Source organism: Choloepus didactylus, chromosome 16, assembly GCF_015220235.1.
Source record: "Choloepus didactylus isolate mChoDid1 chromosome 16, mChoDid1.pri, whole genome shotgun sequence".
NCBI classification, from domain to species: Eukaryota; Metazoa; Chordata; class Mammalia; order Pilosa; family Megalonychidae; genus Choloepus; species Choloepus didactylus.
In genome coordinates, this window is record NC_051322.1 from 24,907,722 (window position 1) to 24,923,667 (window position 15,946).

Here is a 15,946-nt window from a genome sequence, read left to right on the forward strand (position 1 = left end):
TGTCTTCAGAGGAAAGAAGAAACGGTGGATTCGTAGTCTAGTTTTGGTCCCTGAGAGTTACACTAGAGATCTGAAGGTCTGATGTACCACTAAGGTTTCTGAGAATTGGTTTTTTGTTGAAACACTGCCATGTAGCACATTCTCAGCCTCTAGAAGACATAGCTTGTGAAGCCTACTGATGGCCTTTGACTGGGAAAGTTGTTTCTCTCCTCAAAGAGAATATAGTGTCCATTTCATGAATTGTTTTGGAGACTAAAAGAAAAGTATGATGTTGGAACAGATACATTAACTATAAATGGATATGGAAACACTCATTCTTATTTATAAGTTTTAACTAAAACCTTCATTCTTGATAAGGAAGAAAGGAAAAATGCTAATGCAAAAGGAAAAGGTAAAGGAACAGTGGGGAGTGGGACATAGGCACTTTTTCTTTGGGAATCCATTGCCATATTTCGTGAAATTAAATTTCATTCCTATAATGAAGCATTTCTTATAAATAATAAGAGATTTTCCACAATTGAATATTTAACATTTGTAATTTTCACTTTACAGACTTGACATTTTTAATATGTAAAACTGATTATTGCAGTTTTGATCTCATTATGCCATGTATTTGTGGCTCTCTCTGGTTTCAGAGCAACTGCTCTCCAGAGTCCTGTACAGTTCCTTGATTTAAAGGAGGAAAAAAAAGCTGGGAGAGATGGGGCCTTTTAAAAACAAATTACAATATCTTTAATACAATGAAGAGAGTTCATTTGATCTTGTTTTGCATTGGCTATATACTTTTGTGATCTCATTCTGTATTTCTGAGGGTTGCAGTATTTCTTTTCTTTGGCTTTCTTATTTGTAACTGCAGATTTAGTGGTTACTTTTGTGTACCACTTGCCTCCCAGAATTTGGCCCAACAGTTTTGAGTAGCAGAACGATTTATCGAGGACAGATCAGCTGAAATGTGGCTCAACTTGCGTAAAGCAGAAGGAATGACATAAGGTTAGGTGACTGATGTGTGAGTTTTTGAATTTGATTTGGTTTTACATGGAAAGGTTGAAGCAATGATCCATGTATTCTAATAAAAATCATCAGTACAAATCAAATAAAATCTGGCTTAGTGGCTATTTTCCCACTGTATCACTCATGGCTAGCCTGTGCTGTTACAGACCACATTTGGCAGGAAATGTTTTTTCCTAAAACAAAAATCTTAAAGTCACATTGCAATCTTTGCTATGTTAAGAAGGCAACCTTTCTAATTGAACTCTCTGCTAATCTCATAAGATAAATCATTATTCTTGACTGACAGCTCAGCCTTTCCCTGTACCCCCTCCCCACATCTTGTTTTCTCTCAAGATGCCTGGTTATTGTCATTCTTCAGCTCTTTTCTACTATCTCCTTTCAAACAAACAACATTTCTTCCATTCCTGAGGAAGAGTTACTGCTTTTTACCATTCCACTCACTGAATTTGTGAGCTTAGCACATCATAGCCGCGCACCTCTTTCTGGCCAATAGACCATTGGTTGTGAGATGGGTGATGCATCTGAGTTGCAGGCCTAATAGAAGAAAAAATGATTATTCCCATGAATGTGGTGTGATTAAAAGTAAGAAAATATTGGTTATGTTTGCTAATACATTTCAATTTCTACCACACAAGCTGGACTAGTAAATTAATGTGGATGTGTTTGGCTGTTTGAGTTATGAGCCTGTTTTTTAAAGCACTTGAAAGTGAAAGTAAGAGCAGCAGCATGGTCTGGAGAAAGCGACATTCCATTTTTGTCATAGCCTTGACCTACTACCGGAGCCTGGGCCACTCTGAAACCAATGCAGAGATGCAGAACTTGTGCCATGTTGGTAGAATGGAACTGTTTGGAATGCTGGCCAGCTGATTTCGCTAGATTTGAATGCTCCATCATTCTAGTGCTATCCACCTTTCCTATCTTATCAAGTATTGTCATGGTTGGTTAGAATTAGAGGTAATAGCATGAAAAGGATGACAATAAGTCTTACTGGGACTTACATCTTCTGTTAACACAGGATGACTACCAATTACTTTTTCTTTTTGTTTTTAGTTTTGTTTTCACTCTTTTGAAAATTGATGTTAGCTTGCTCTTATTTAAGTATGTAACTTCTTTTGATCCCTGTGCCAGTTTGAATGTATTGTGTCCCCCAAATGCCATTATCTTTGTGGTCTTGTGTGGGGCAGACGTTTTGGTGCTGGTTGGATTTGCTTGGAATGTGCCCCACCCAGCTGTGGGAGATGATTCTGATGAGATGTTCTCATGGAGGCGTGGCCCCGCCCATTCAGGGTGGGCCCTTATCGGTGGAGCTATATAAATGAGCTAACTTGGGGGGAGAAAACTGAGTGCAGCTGGGAGTGATGTTTTGAAGAGAAGCAAGCTTGCTAGAAAGGAACGTCCTGGGAGAAAGCCGTTTTGAGGCCGGAGCTTTGGAGCAGACGCTGGCTGCCTTCCCAGCTAACAGAGGTTTTCCGGACGCCATTGGCCATCCTCCGGTGAAGGTGCCCGGTTGCTGATGTGTTGTCTTGGACGCTTTGTGGCCTTAAGACTGTAACTGTGTAGTGAAATAAACCCCCATTTTATAAAAGCCTATCCATCTCTGGTGTTTTGCATTCTGCAGCATTAGCAAGCTAGGACAATCCCTATTCCATATTTTAAATGAGATCCAAGATAGGTCATTTAAAAGAGATGATTATAAAAGCTTTTTGGAAAGTTAGAGAGCAGAATACAAAAGTGTAGTTGTGTTACTGTGAGATAAAATGTAAAATCCTTAAACCAGCAGACTTTCTGAATAATCTGATCCAAAACAGGAAGATTATCAGTTGCACAAGTTGCAACATATGGGAACTGTTTCAAACACAATTCTTAATATCAAGAAACTATTAGTAAATTCAAGTGTGTGTATGTGTGTGTGTGTGCTAATTCTACACATATACACATTTATAGGCCCAAATTTAAAAAAAAAAAAAAAACTGCCGACGTCTGCCAAGCATTTGGCTGAAAACCAATTGTGAGGAAACTTTTCTAATCAGTCTGTAAGTTTGAGTGGAAATCCACCAGCACTCTTCTGCTTATGAAATGACAAGTGCTTCATCAAAGGGTTAAAGGGACCATTTCTGCTTTATGTTGGTTATGGTAACTTAACTCACTCAATATTGTATACCATGCGTATGTTCTATGAAATGGCAAAGTTCTACTCACAGTGCATTTTTCTGTGCTTGAGCTGTACTCCTCACTTTGTTTCTTTGGCTTGCACATTTGTATACCTGATTGCTAAATGTGAATATATATCTTTTTTGAAGTGTCACTTTACTTTCCCCTTTTAAAATCTTTTAGATCCGTTTCTCACTTTTTTTTTTTTTTTTTGGTTTGCTAGCCTATGAAAACTACAGATTTGTATCTCTCTCTCCTAAGTGTACTTGTCTTTATGCACTTGAATGTAATTAAGTGCTACTGCTGTGGCATCCCTCTTTGTACACAATGGTTTATAGAATGTGGTGGGAGGAGCCATAAGAACAGCCAGTTTACGGTAGCAGAGATCCCAGAATGGATTATTTGGGTTGGCTTTATGCATTGCATTAATTCACAAGTGGGTTCCTCATTCTTGCCTTCATCTTGGCTGGACTGCTTCAGAATTATACTATGTCTTAATTTATTCTAGTCCCTGTCCTCCCCTCCTTCCCACCTAGGTCACAAGGAAGACACTAATGGATAATTGTATCTGTTGAGATGCCACAGGAGTGTATATAAATGATTAAGGAATATTTCTTACCAATTCAAATAGAACGGAAATTTCAGTCTAGTTTTGTATTTATTTCCCTTCATTTCTTTGGTTTTAAAAACCAGTTGACCACAGACCAGATCTATAAGACTACATGATAAACTGCTATGGGTTATCCCTGGTTTGAGGGTGGGGAGAGTGGGGGTTAAGGGAATTCTCACTTTTTACTTTATGCACTTTTGTATTTTAATATATTTTTCTATAAACATGTAATGAAAAATCAGTTTTAATGATCTTAAAGAAATTCCCCATAGATTGCTGATAAATTGCATGGGGAGAAATTGTAATTGCGTAGTGGAGAATTTGTACATCTTGACCAGGTGATCAAAATTAACGTAACAAATGAGGGGCACACCAACATGCCATGGCCAGCTGTGTGTGCCATATCCCGGGAAAGACACAAGGTCACTTTTGTAGTATTATGGCCACTGATCGGAATCTAATCATGAGGAACATCAGATAAATGCAAATTGAGAAACATTCTATAAAATAACTGGTGTGTATTCTTTAAAAATGTCAGTATCACAAAAACGAGAAAGGCAGGAGCTGTTCCCAGTTAAAATAGATGAAAGGACGCGGCAACCAAATGCAGTAGCTGATCCCCTAGTGAAGAGGGAAGGAATGCCAAATTGGAATATGGATTGTGAATTAGATAAAAGTATTGCATTCATGGTAAATTTCCTGATTTTGATTACTATTTTTGTTTTTAGGAAATGCACACAGAAGTATTAAGGGTTAAAGGGATATGATTGATGCAACCTGCTTGCAAATGGATCAGAGCAATAAATAATATAGTTTTAACTGCACTGTCATTAAAAACTTTTACAAAAGCTTAAGAAACAGGAAGAATTTTTAAAAATATTTTTCCTTGATTCCAAGCCTTCATCTTTTCTTCATTAGTGCTCTGATGGGACCAGGGAATCTTTTTTTTTTTTTTTTTTTCCTTTTTTTGAGGCTCCTTGGGGGATTTTGCTAGTCACTGACTTTAGGGAATTACTAACCTAGAGTATATGTTATCATTTTATAAAGAATTATTAGAATGCTTTTGAGATTGATCATGTATCAATAGATAAGTGGCAGCAAAAATTGCTTGAAATTGGAGAAAAGGGGTGAAGATTGATTTTGCTCAATTTGGAGACATGAATACAATGTAACAGCATGTTCTTTCAAGAAGATTCTAACAGAGAGCAGCCGCAGTTTACCACGAACATTTATACCACAAAATATCAAAAATTTAAACATTTTGCTTCAAATTCCATTCTCTCACAATTCTGATTAACAAGGTTTTACTGTATTATTATTGGACTAATTTAGGCAAAATGTATCCTGTTGAACCCATCTAGTAAAATAAGGAGATTTATCCCTGATCTGACCTATTACAATTTCGCATTTATAAAGTATATCAAATTCATTTTTAATTGCTTGCTTCCCTTAAAATGCATGCAGAAGTAGATTTATAAACTGTAAACAGTTTAAGCATTTTTACAGATTTCCACTGTATGTGTTTTATACTGATTTTACCTCTTTGTAATTGTAGCAGAGATAAAGAATTAGTAGTTTAAAACAGTAGGAACTACATGTTCTGCTGTGATCAAGGAATTAGATGATCTGGCTTGTTTGCTTAAGGGGTCTGTATCTTGAGACTTTATAGGGCAGTATTAAAGCTCTGAGCCTTCTTATTATGCCAATACCCAGAAGATTGCTTTAATGAGAAGTAAAGGGCCTTTTTCCAATTACAAGGGAATAACTGTATTAAGTTCCTGTGTTATGTCAACCTGCTTCGATTTGATTACTGAGAAAGAAATGGATTTATCTGTCAGTGTTACTTAATTAAGCCTTCTCATTGATGTTTTGCAGAGTAATATAGTGTGGTTTGCTCATTTGAGCCTAAATACAAAGAAAATTGGTCTAGAACTAAGACATGACCCCTGAAGATAACATGTAAGATTGCTTGCTTGCCATTGCCAGGTCATAGGCAATCATGTTAGAAAACAGGTGGAAGGACTGACATGTTGAATGGATAAAAAAAGTCAGTTTTAGGGAGTGATCATTTCAAGCAGAGGTGGATGCTCTGGAAACCCACATTCAGGGAAGATTTTTGAATATTCAAAACAGTTGGCTTCACCAATATTAGTTAAGCATCTGGAAGGGGAGGATGAGATAAGGCTAGAAGAATCATAAGAAGTAGTCGACTTTGTTAAAGTTTCAAAGGAAACGGAAGAAAAAGAAGAAAAGCAAGACGAATGGATGCCATTTGGGAATAGTGGACCATTGTGGTTATGTGTAGCAATTACAGCCTACAAATATTTCAATTAAGACAACCTGCCCCTTCCCAGAGCTTCGCAGATGGGACCCCAGGGAGAAAAGAGGTACACAGGGAAGAAAGAAGAAAAGATAAAACTGTTATATGTTTTATCTTGGCCCCTTTTTTCCCAATTGAAATGAATTTAATAAATTATTTATCAAACTGGCATTTTAAATATCAATTTGTTTTTCTTAAGTCATTAAATTTTATGAATTTTGCAACATAAAATTACATGTATGAGTTTTTCAAGAAGACGTCTGAGTTCCAGAATAAGAAAAACCCTGGCATATTTATTACATAGTAGTTATGCATTTCTTTTTTGTTATTTTCTTATCTTAATTTTATATTACTGTATATAAAAATACTTTTCCTGTTGTTAGCTCTGCAAAATGGACTTAACACCATATTTTAAGTATCTGAGATTTTGTGTTTATTTTTAAAGCGTAGTTTACTTTGAACTTAATATCGTTTTAGACTGTTTAAAAGACATACTAATGGAAGATTAAGTTGGACTTTAATAACGGCTAAAATAGTGCAATAATTCCTTTTTGAACAGATTGTTCCTCCTATACTTTCCCAACAGTTATCTACATTACTTTTCCTTCTACAGTTGATATATGTAAGAAATATAAGATCTCATACTTGACCTTTGAGTTCTCAGATTTATTTGACAAGGGAATCCAGTGGTTCTGAGAAGGCCAGAGTTGACAGCAAAAATCTACTGTAAATGGAAAGCCCAGGTGTTCAGTTTTTACATTCAAAGTATTTTAGATTTTGCAAGAGACATCACCACAACCCTCATTCCTTTGCCCAGTCAGTTTTGGAGAGTTCTGGAAGTCATCTCATCCATGCTCAAGCCATTCATTATGAAGCATATCTTGTTTCTTATAGAAATAGAAAGATGCGATCATGGTTGTGAGGACATTGTCTTTCAATATTTGAAGCTCCTCAACTCTTCCTACATCTATAGCAGTATTCAAATTTGACTCCAAATTACTCTACTTAGAACTGATATAATACTGGGTGCTAATGAAAATGTGCACATCCTTAGCACGCTCTTTGCTGATGAAATATTTTGAACTCTAAATTCATCTGGCACTGATGGAGAGCATATGCCATCTCAGTTTGTGTGGAGGGCTCAGCCAAGGGTTCTTCCTGGACTAGGAAATTAGTAGGAGCCACAGATGTACGCAGTCTGTGAGTCTCCATAATGGTGTGGAGGATATTTAATAGTGTCTGTTGTTGCAGGGAGAAGGATTTGAGACAGTGTAGACTTCAACATGTTTTGTAATGATTAGCTTTCCAGGCAGAACTTAACAGCCTCAATCTCTGAACTCATTCTGAGTATGTAGAAGTTTTCATCAGGAAATCGATATATTTCTTCAAGAGTGGGAATTTGTAGACTCATACACAATGCAAAATACCACTTTGGTAGTTTCTCTGACTTCATGAACTTCTAGGGCCCTGGTTGCTTGGCAAGATCGGGGTATATACACAACTCTACCCCAAACCAACACAGTCCAGTAACTCCTGCAGTTAACGTATCCCAAATCTAGGTTAAACCGACATAATATTTAGTCTGTGTTCTTAGCTTGGGCCTCTGGCAGCATACCCAATCTTTGACAGTATGTCATATATAGCAGGCATAGAAATATGTTGAAATGATGAGATGTAAAGAGGATTTTCTAATGGCAAACTGAGTGACTGAACAAGGCTAATGCTTACTGATTCTTACTTTATAGATTGTGCTCTACAGGTATATGGATAAGGTGCAGTTTGTTTAAACGTATTGCCTATTTTTGAAATCCAGGAGAGTATTTAATAGTCTCTGACCTGTTCAGCAGAAGTAGGACTCATAAAAATGTGAGATTCAGGTTTCCTTGAATAAATCACAATTTTACATATTTTAAGTGGTTTCATTATCTTAGATATTGGAGGGTATTAGGAAATAAGCATTGGTGGTAGGTACTGGTTACTGGGTGTATTTACGTTGGGGTATGTACTCCTCCAAGTGTTTAACATGTTAATTAATAACAACCCCTTAAGGTTGGAGGTACTATTATCCCTTTCAGAGAGGAGAAAACCATGGCATGGAGGGTAAACGTGTTCAGAGTACACAGCTACTGAGTATTGGGACCAGAATATGAAACGGTCATCTGGCTCTCAGGTTAAATGCTATATTAACTTTTCTCCTTCCAAAAACAATAGAATAAGAGTGAGGACATGGGTTCTAGGTCTTTCTATCTACAATGAACTTTGTGTCCTTAAACATGAAACATCATCTCTTGGCCCTGACTGTTAATTTGTAAAATTGCCAAGCTTCCTTTGTCAGTATCCAAGACCCTTTCCGACTCTGAAATTTGTATTCTGGCCTCACTATCTCGTACTCAGATTGCCAGAATTTGTTTTGCTCTGCATGCCTTCTCCTGGACTTTTCTTCACCTTTGAAATAGAGGCCTCCTTTGGACAGAGTACTCATTCTTCTTTCCCCTCTTTCTGTCTGAGAAGAGTTGCCTTCTTTGTGTTTCCCTGGACCCTGCCCTTCTTATATAATTGAGTGTGACACTAATAACCAACTCTAAGTTTCTCCTAAGTCTTCATTTGCACTCCTAATCTTTCCTAAAAAGGAACTTCTCAGTCTCCTTGTTCTAACTGGCTGCTCAGCATTGTCTCTGAAATCTCAAGCAGGTTTACAGTCATACTCTGTGAGACCCAGTAACCTGGTTTTGTTTTGCATTCAGCTCTTTAAATGGCCACAACCATGGTGCAGCCACTATGGTTCCTATGCCATTTCCATGGTCTCCAGCTGTCTCCCGTCCCTTACAAATAGCCTTCACATGGTTAACAGTTTGATCTTTCTGAGGCACTAATTTGATCTTGTCAAGCTCTTACTTAGAAACTACCAGTGCCTTTCCACTTCTTACTGAATAAAATCTAAATCCTTATTTTGGTATGTAAGACCCCAAGTTTGTCTCCCACTATTCTTTATGAACTTTTCATTTCATTCATACTGCCCTTTTCTTTTATTTACGGGTCAAATATATTCTTTTCTGTTTATGTGCTTAGCATTCTGGCTTTCTGTTCAGGATACCAGCAATCCATTATTCTGCAATATCTGCCTGTCTTCCCTTCTAACAAAACAAAATAAACAAAAAAGCAACCCCACCACCTGTACTCCTAAAGCAGTCCTGAATTATCTTTGTGGATCACTAGGGCTTGGGAGAACAGTTTAAAAGTCACCAATTTTGCCCAACCCTTCATCTTAATTTTGATTATTTTAACTTTCATTTCTAGAAATTCTATTTGGTTCCCTTCAGATCTGCTGGATCATACTTTCTGGTTTCCTATTCCTTGTAGATATTTTGCAATCTCGCTTTTTATTTCTGCTCACTACCAAGGCAGCTCTCCAAGCAGTGCCTGCCTTATCTGCTGTTAGATTCCCCACTTTGGGTGGGTCCTGGGTTTTCAGTTCTGCTTCCCTTGACCCAAGGGACTGACCATAAACAGTTCTAGGTTGGCAAATGTCCTCAGGGCAAAAATGTCTTTTCGTCTCTGATTCCAGCTTTCACTTTGATTTTAGCTTGATAATTCCTTATTATCTGGTCAACTCATTAGTGTTTTACAGAAGATTTTAAACATATATTTTATCCGTCAGTGTTTTTTTGTTTTTTTTTTTGTTGTTGTTTTTTGTTTATTTGTTTTTGTGGGAGGGTTGTCCAAATACAGTAGCCTCTCCTATTTGCAAGGATGGAAATCAAACCCACTTATTTTACAGTTGACAAAAATGAGTTCAGAGAGGCCAGTGCCTTCCTCAGCCCAGAGAGCTGGTTAATGCAGAGTCTGCCAAAATCAGGTCTCCATGCTCGTTCCCAGTGCTGTGTTTTGACATTTGTCCAGCCTTTTCCATAGTTTCGGCCTTGCTGTCTACATAAACAAAGTGGAGATTTCAGTAATCAAATTTAGTGAGTGTTGTTAGGAAATCAGAGAAAATAAAAACCACACCTGTACTTATTTTCTCTAAATTGAATGTTTGGTCCTAGTTCTGCCCAAACTTAACGTTTGTGTTTTGGTGCTGAGATGTTAGGCACTTTAAAGGGGGCATACATGGAGCTATTCAAATATAATAAAAATTTGTGGATTGTCAAGCTGCCTCCTAGAGCAACTTTGTCAATCCACCAAAGTTAGGATCTCTTCTAATTTAAAGTAAATAAGAAGTTAGAAAAATTTTTAAAATTTTGCACAATTTAGCCCATTTCAGTCCTTTGGAAGAGTAAATCCTATCATCCAGTTGCTTTTTGTTTCCCTTCCTGCTTCCCAGACTTTGTCTTCCTGATGCTTAACCATCTTGGATAAAGGGTGGCAACAGAAAAGGGGAGCAGAGGGAACCAAATATTCAGATAGCTTCCATCCCAAGCTGTGTTTGATTTGTTGCCTTAATGGATTTCACTTTTCACACATCTTTTCCTAGGTATTATTTTTTCTCACCATCTAGCTATAAACACTTATACCAAATTATTGTCTCTTAGTTTTACTTCCTGTTAATTTAATTCATTTCAGAAAGTAACTATTGAGGCCATACCTGTACTGTACCATACAAGGTGTTGAGGAAAAAAAAAAATCAAAAAAACCGTAAAGCACGTTTCTTTCTTATAAGGAAGATACATCACAGTTTGGTATGATATAAATATTTAGCTCTATAGCTGTGTGTATATACACATGTTATTTGTATAACAAATCCTATATATTTAATTAACTATAATATTGAGCCAGCCACACAAATTTTATCATTGTGCCGATTGTTGATTCTGTGGAGAACATTGCCACATCACATTCTGTCCTTTCTGTTGGGTGCACAGGAGACATATTCTCTTAGGGTTTTTTGTTGGTTTGTTTGTTTGTTTTTTACAGGATTATTTATGATTCCCCTGAACAATTTGTTTTTTGTTTTATTTCATCTTATGGCCATTGTGAATCTTGTTTAACTCTTTGCTTTGGCCACTCAGTTGCTCCTAAAACTTGACTTAACTGTAGCAAATGTCTAGTCCATTACAACCTGCATCTTGATAAGCTTAAAATATCTCTGGCTTTGTTCTTTTCCTCCACATATTTCCCAGTCTCTTGATTCCCTCAAGTATTTATTTTACGTATTTTGTGTTGTATATCATTCTGTAATCATGTGGAAACAAGAGTGGGTATAAACTCACAAACAAATAAATTCATCTGCCCACTGAAAAGTGCCAGGAGGTAATGTTTGACCTGGTTAAGAAGCGAATGTGTAGGTTTTCCCCAGGGAGGCATTCAGGGTGGTGGAGAAAAGCAGCCGCTGGCATCAGCATCCACCAGTACCTGCGTGTGTGTCCTAGCTCGGCCATTTGCTGACTCCTTGGGAAAGTTATTCTTCCCATCTAAGCCTCAGTTTTCTCATATAAAATGGAGATAGTATCTTGTTGTATTTAAGGTTCTTAACACTGTTAGCACAGTCTGTGACACATTTAAGCTCTTGTTATTTTTTGAGAGGTCAGGGACTTGTTGAGAAAGAGAGAACAGCAGATATATGGAAGTTTGAAAGCCTGTGCATCATCCAGGTACACCAGCAGGGAGTAAGGAATAGCAGAGCGTGGGTCATGTGCAGGGTTTACATAAAAAGTGAGTCTGGGGAAGAACACTGGGCTACAGGTGTGATGGGATGTGGACTGAATGCTGCTGAAACCAGCAAGCCAGACAGGAATTTTAAGGTAATGGAGGGAGCGAATCTATGATCTGTGTTTTGATGAGCAGTTGTTGGTAGTGTAGGGGATGTTTTTACGGTAGAGTAGGCTGGCTCAAACTCCTGTTTGAAATTACCTGGGCATGAAAATGACCTGGTCACCTTGTTAAAAACACAGTTTTCTTGGTCCCACCCCCAGAGATCCAGACTCAGTGGCTCTGCAATGGGCCCTAGGAAGCTGATTTCAAAATGAGCCTACTAGGTGATTCAGATGTAGGTGATCTTCACATACGCTTTGAAATGCTTTGGGAGAGTTATTGGGGAAATGGTTGCTTGCTAACTGATAGGACTGCCGAAGCTCTTTAGGAGGGTGGATGGAATAAAGCACTTAAAAGTAACATGTTTACGTTCATTATGAATTACAATTAACCAGGCTATAGCTTTGTCTGTTCTTGCTATGGGTGAATGAGCACCGGTTCTATAGATATTTGTTCAAAGATAAAGTATAATTAGAACACATGCGATTGTTCTATTAGCTTTAAAAACGCTAGTGATTTGTCCTCATCCTCTAGGTATAGCAGGAGGCCAAGGGAAGGAAAAGCCTGTTAAAGAGAGAGCAATAAAAGGGAGGAAGCAGAAAGGCGAGTGCAGCAGCGTGAGGTCAGGAAATGAAAAAGATGGAAATGGGAAAGGATGGGAAAAGAGCAGTCAGATCTGATTGGTTGGGAATCTATTTGTGAAGGAACCCAGCCAGTATTTAACCTGTTTTGAAAAAGCTAGACTTCCAGCATTTTTAATTAGTGGATTGCTCGCTTTTGAAATTGCCCAGTTGGGAATACTCAAGTTTTCATGTGTTTTATCTGCCTGCTAATTAGCAGCCTGCTTAGTTGACCATCGTTTTTCCTCTATTCTGTGGACAGGAGATATATATGAAGGTCTCTTGAGAAACTCCAGCTCAAATCTGGGTTAAAATGCATAAGATACCATTTATTTAATAAGAGTTCTTACTAAAATTTAAATCAAGTTCTAGAACATTTTTTCTCCAACCCTGTACTTCCTTTTTGCTCTGATAAAATTTTTCCTCTAGCACAGTGTGTCTCAACCTCAACACAATTGACATAGTAACAAAGACTGATAATTCTTTGTTGTGGACACTGTCTTGTGCATTGTAGGATGTTTAGCTGTATCCTTGTCCCTTTTTCATAAAAAGTACACCGCCCTGCCCAACTGGGCTAATAAAAAAAAATGCCTCCAGACATTGCCAAGTGTCTCCAGGGAAGGGTGGGGGCAAAATCGCCCCCAGTTGAGAACCCCTGGCCTAGCATTAGTACCCTTTCCTCTTTGTCTCTGCCTGCTTTTCATGTTTCAAATCGTCTTTTAAAATTGAAACGATAAAATGGGTCCAAACAATATGCAATCGTATGGTAGATGTCAAGATTCAAATCTGTTCCTTCATTACTTTTTGGCCAAATAGAATGAGGAGAAATCTCAAATTAATCCAAGCTGGCTCCTTCAGGTGAAAAGGAACTCAAGATGTGCCAGACTTCTGAAAACTTGTAGTGGTTGAGAGATTTTATTTATACACTTTTTTTTTTTTTTTTCCCCTGCTTAAAACATTTGCTTTTTGGTTTAGAATTAAGAGAACTATGTAGGCTACACAACTCATTTGTGTGAGCATCCCGGGGGATTGAAAATAACTTCTTTGTATACTTCAGTTCAGTATACACAGGATAGGCCAGGATGTTGGATTGTTAAACAGCAGATTTGGGGAAAGGACTGTACCTTCTCTCCCAGCCCTGATGCACTCCCCAGGGCTTTCTTGACATGGCTAATACTTTTAGTGCACTGATTTTAACTGTCCATGGGGGACATCTCTTTGCAGTTGGATTATCTTCTGAAGCAGCAATAAAAAGAAAGCAAAAATGATGTTTGTTTAGAAAAAAGAAGAGAATTCAAGTTTAGTGGTAATAGTTGTTTTTTATTGTTGCTATTCTATCTCTTAAGATATTCTAAAACATAGTGTACTCCACTGTACACAAAATAAATCAATTAATTATACTAGGATGATTACTTCTGCTGATAATAAAATAGCAGTAATAAAAAGAATGACAGTAGTGCATTAAGAGAATAAACAGTATCACTGAAATGTTAGGAAAGACAATAAATGGGATTATGTCTCCTGCTCCAAAGTTTCACACCTCCTCCTCCAATTCTGTCAGGGGAAGTTTGTAATGGCCGTCTGTTATCCACCGTGACCAAAATCATAGAACAGTGAAACTTTCCATACTTATAAAAGGCTTTTAATCAAAAAGCTCAGAGCCTTTGATAAATATAGGAGGACTCATCTTTAAAACACTTTTATCTCTTAAACGATTAATGTGGTAACTTAGCTTTTATACATTCCATTCTGAGTGTTTGCCACTTGAAACACTTACTGAGCTTTGAGTAATCTGGTCAGCATTAGAACTGCTCTGGTACTGAGTTTAGAAGAATTCCAACTTTCTGGGAGTTCATGCAGGCCTCTTCACCATCACATATCAAAATAAAACATTACTTTGTCATTTAATAAGAACTTTCATTTCTGGATCTCAAAGCCCAGATTAAGGATTGTAGGCCAAGTGGTATGTCTAGTTAAACAGACAGAGACAATGTTGCATATGGTACAATTAAAAAAAAAAAATCCTAATATCCCTATAATGTACTGGTAGAAATAGACTCCTGAATACTTTTTCTGTATTGTATTTTCTTATGCATATCTGTTGTCTGATGTAATAAGGCTTGGCTAGAGAACAAAAAGTATCAAAGAATATCATATAACAAGGATGTCACCAGTGTTTGTATGGATACTTACATTAACTTTTTCTTTCTTTTTTTTTTGTTTTGGTTTTAAGGTTGTGTTGCTGTATTTTAAAGCTTAATTTATCCAAAAGATTTTAGTAAAACTTTCATTGCAGTTTCATGCCTATAAAATTTGAGGCTATGAAACACTGAAGGATGGAAGTAATTTTTATGTTCATACCTCTGGTTCCTGAGGGTCCAGTTCATTTCTGCTGTGAATTTAAATGAGCTAATTTAAGTAGATGGGTCAGAAGCCTCTACCATCATGGTAGCCGTGTGCCTGATTCTTAATTAAAGGCAACAGGAGATTAATTTGAAACATTAATTTAAAAGTGCATATACAAAAAGACAGAATTATTGCAAGGAAGCCTAAAGAACTTTTCTCTTGTCCCTAGATGTAGAAGACAGAAGTAGCTCAGGGTCCTGGGGGAATGGAGGACATCCAAGCCCATCCAGGGTAAGTATATCTAATCTTTCTTCCTGCAACCAGACATCCCATATATGTAAATGAGCAAACTGAATGTGAGTTTCACACACACGCATACACACACTGCCCGGAAATATATGCATACTGAGTTTAATGTGGGCTAGCTTGTTTTTGGAATCTTTTTTCCCATTCTCTTATTAGATCTTGTTATTGAATTTGAAACCTGTTTCACTTCTGCTAAACCGAAGGAAAAAAACTTTCATTAAATATTTGACCTTAACTTTGCCAGTTATTTTTCTAGTGTTATTGAAAGTTATTTGTTGTGGATGAAACAATTTAAAAAAAAATCCTAATATCCCTGTAATGTATTGATGGGAATAAATTACTGAATAATTGCAAAGACATAATGTGAGGCTCTAGCCTACCAATATGATCTACCTCATGTATTGATTGATGCTGAGGAGTTGATCCATTTCATAAACGTATTTTTAGTCCACTAGTGAGGCTTTTGGTTACCAGTTGGGTTCATTCATTTGTTTGATGTCAATTTTTTTCTATTCTGTTTTTTCGTTTTCCTCTATTGTTAGTTTGGGTATAATGGGAAGAGCATGGAATGGCAAGGGAAAGGGGCGGAGGCAGTGTGTATTTTAGTATGTATATGACATTGGCATGCCATTTCACCTCTTTGGTCCTCATTTCCCTAATTTATCAACTGAAGAAGTAGAACCAGAGGATCTTTTATGTTCCTTCCAACTTATATATGTATGATTTTATATATAAGCTATCTTTAACTTCTAGGCCCTCCAAAATCTATGTCAGCTTTTATAATGTACACATAAAGGCCAAAATTAAAAATAGACTCAATGCACATAGTAAAGC

At 37.2% G+C, this 15,946-nt stretch overlaps 1 protein-coding gene across 18 annotated transcripts in view; it reads left to right on the plus strand.

Annotated features, from left to right (window-relative positions):
- TCF4 (transcription factor 4) overlaps positions 1–15,946 on the plus strand; it is a 345,156-nt gene that overhangs the window by 105,223 nt on the left and 223,987 nt on the right. For all 18 annotated transcript variants that reach the window (XM_037806070.1, XM_037806078.1, XM_037806067.1 and 15 more), the window contains one exon: positions 15,036–15,097. In XM_037806070.1, coding sequence (XP_037661998.1) covers positions 15,036–15,097 — 62 coding nt within the window. The remainder of the gene's footprint in view (positions 1–15,035; positions 15,098–15,946) is intronic.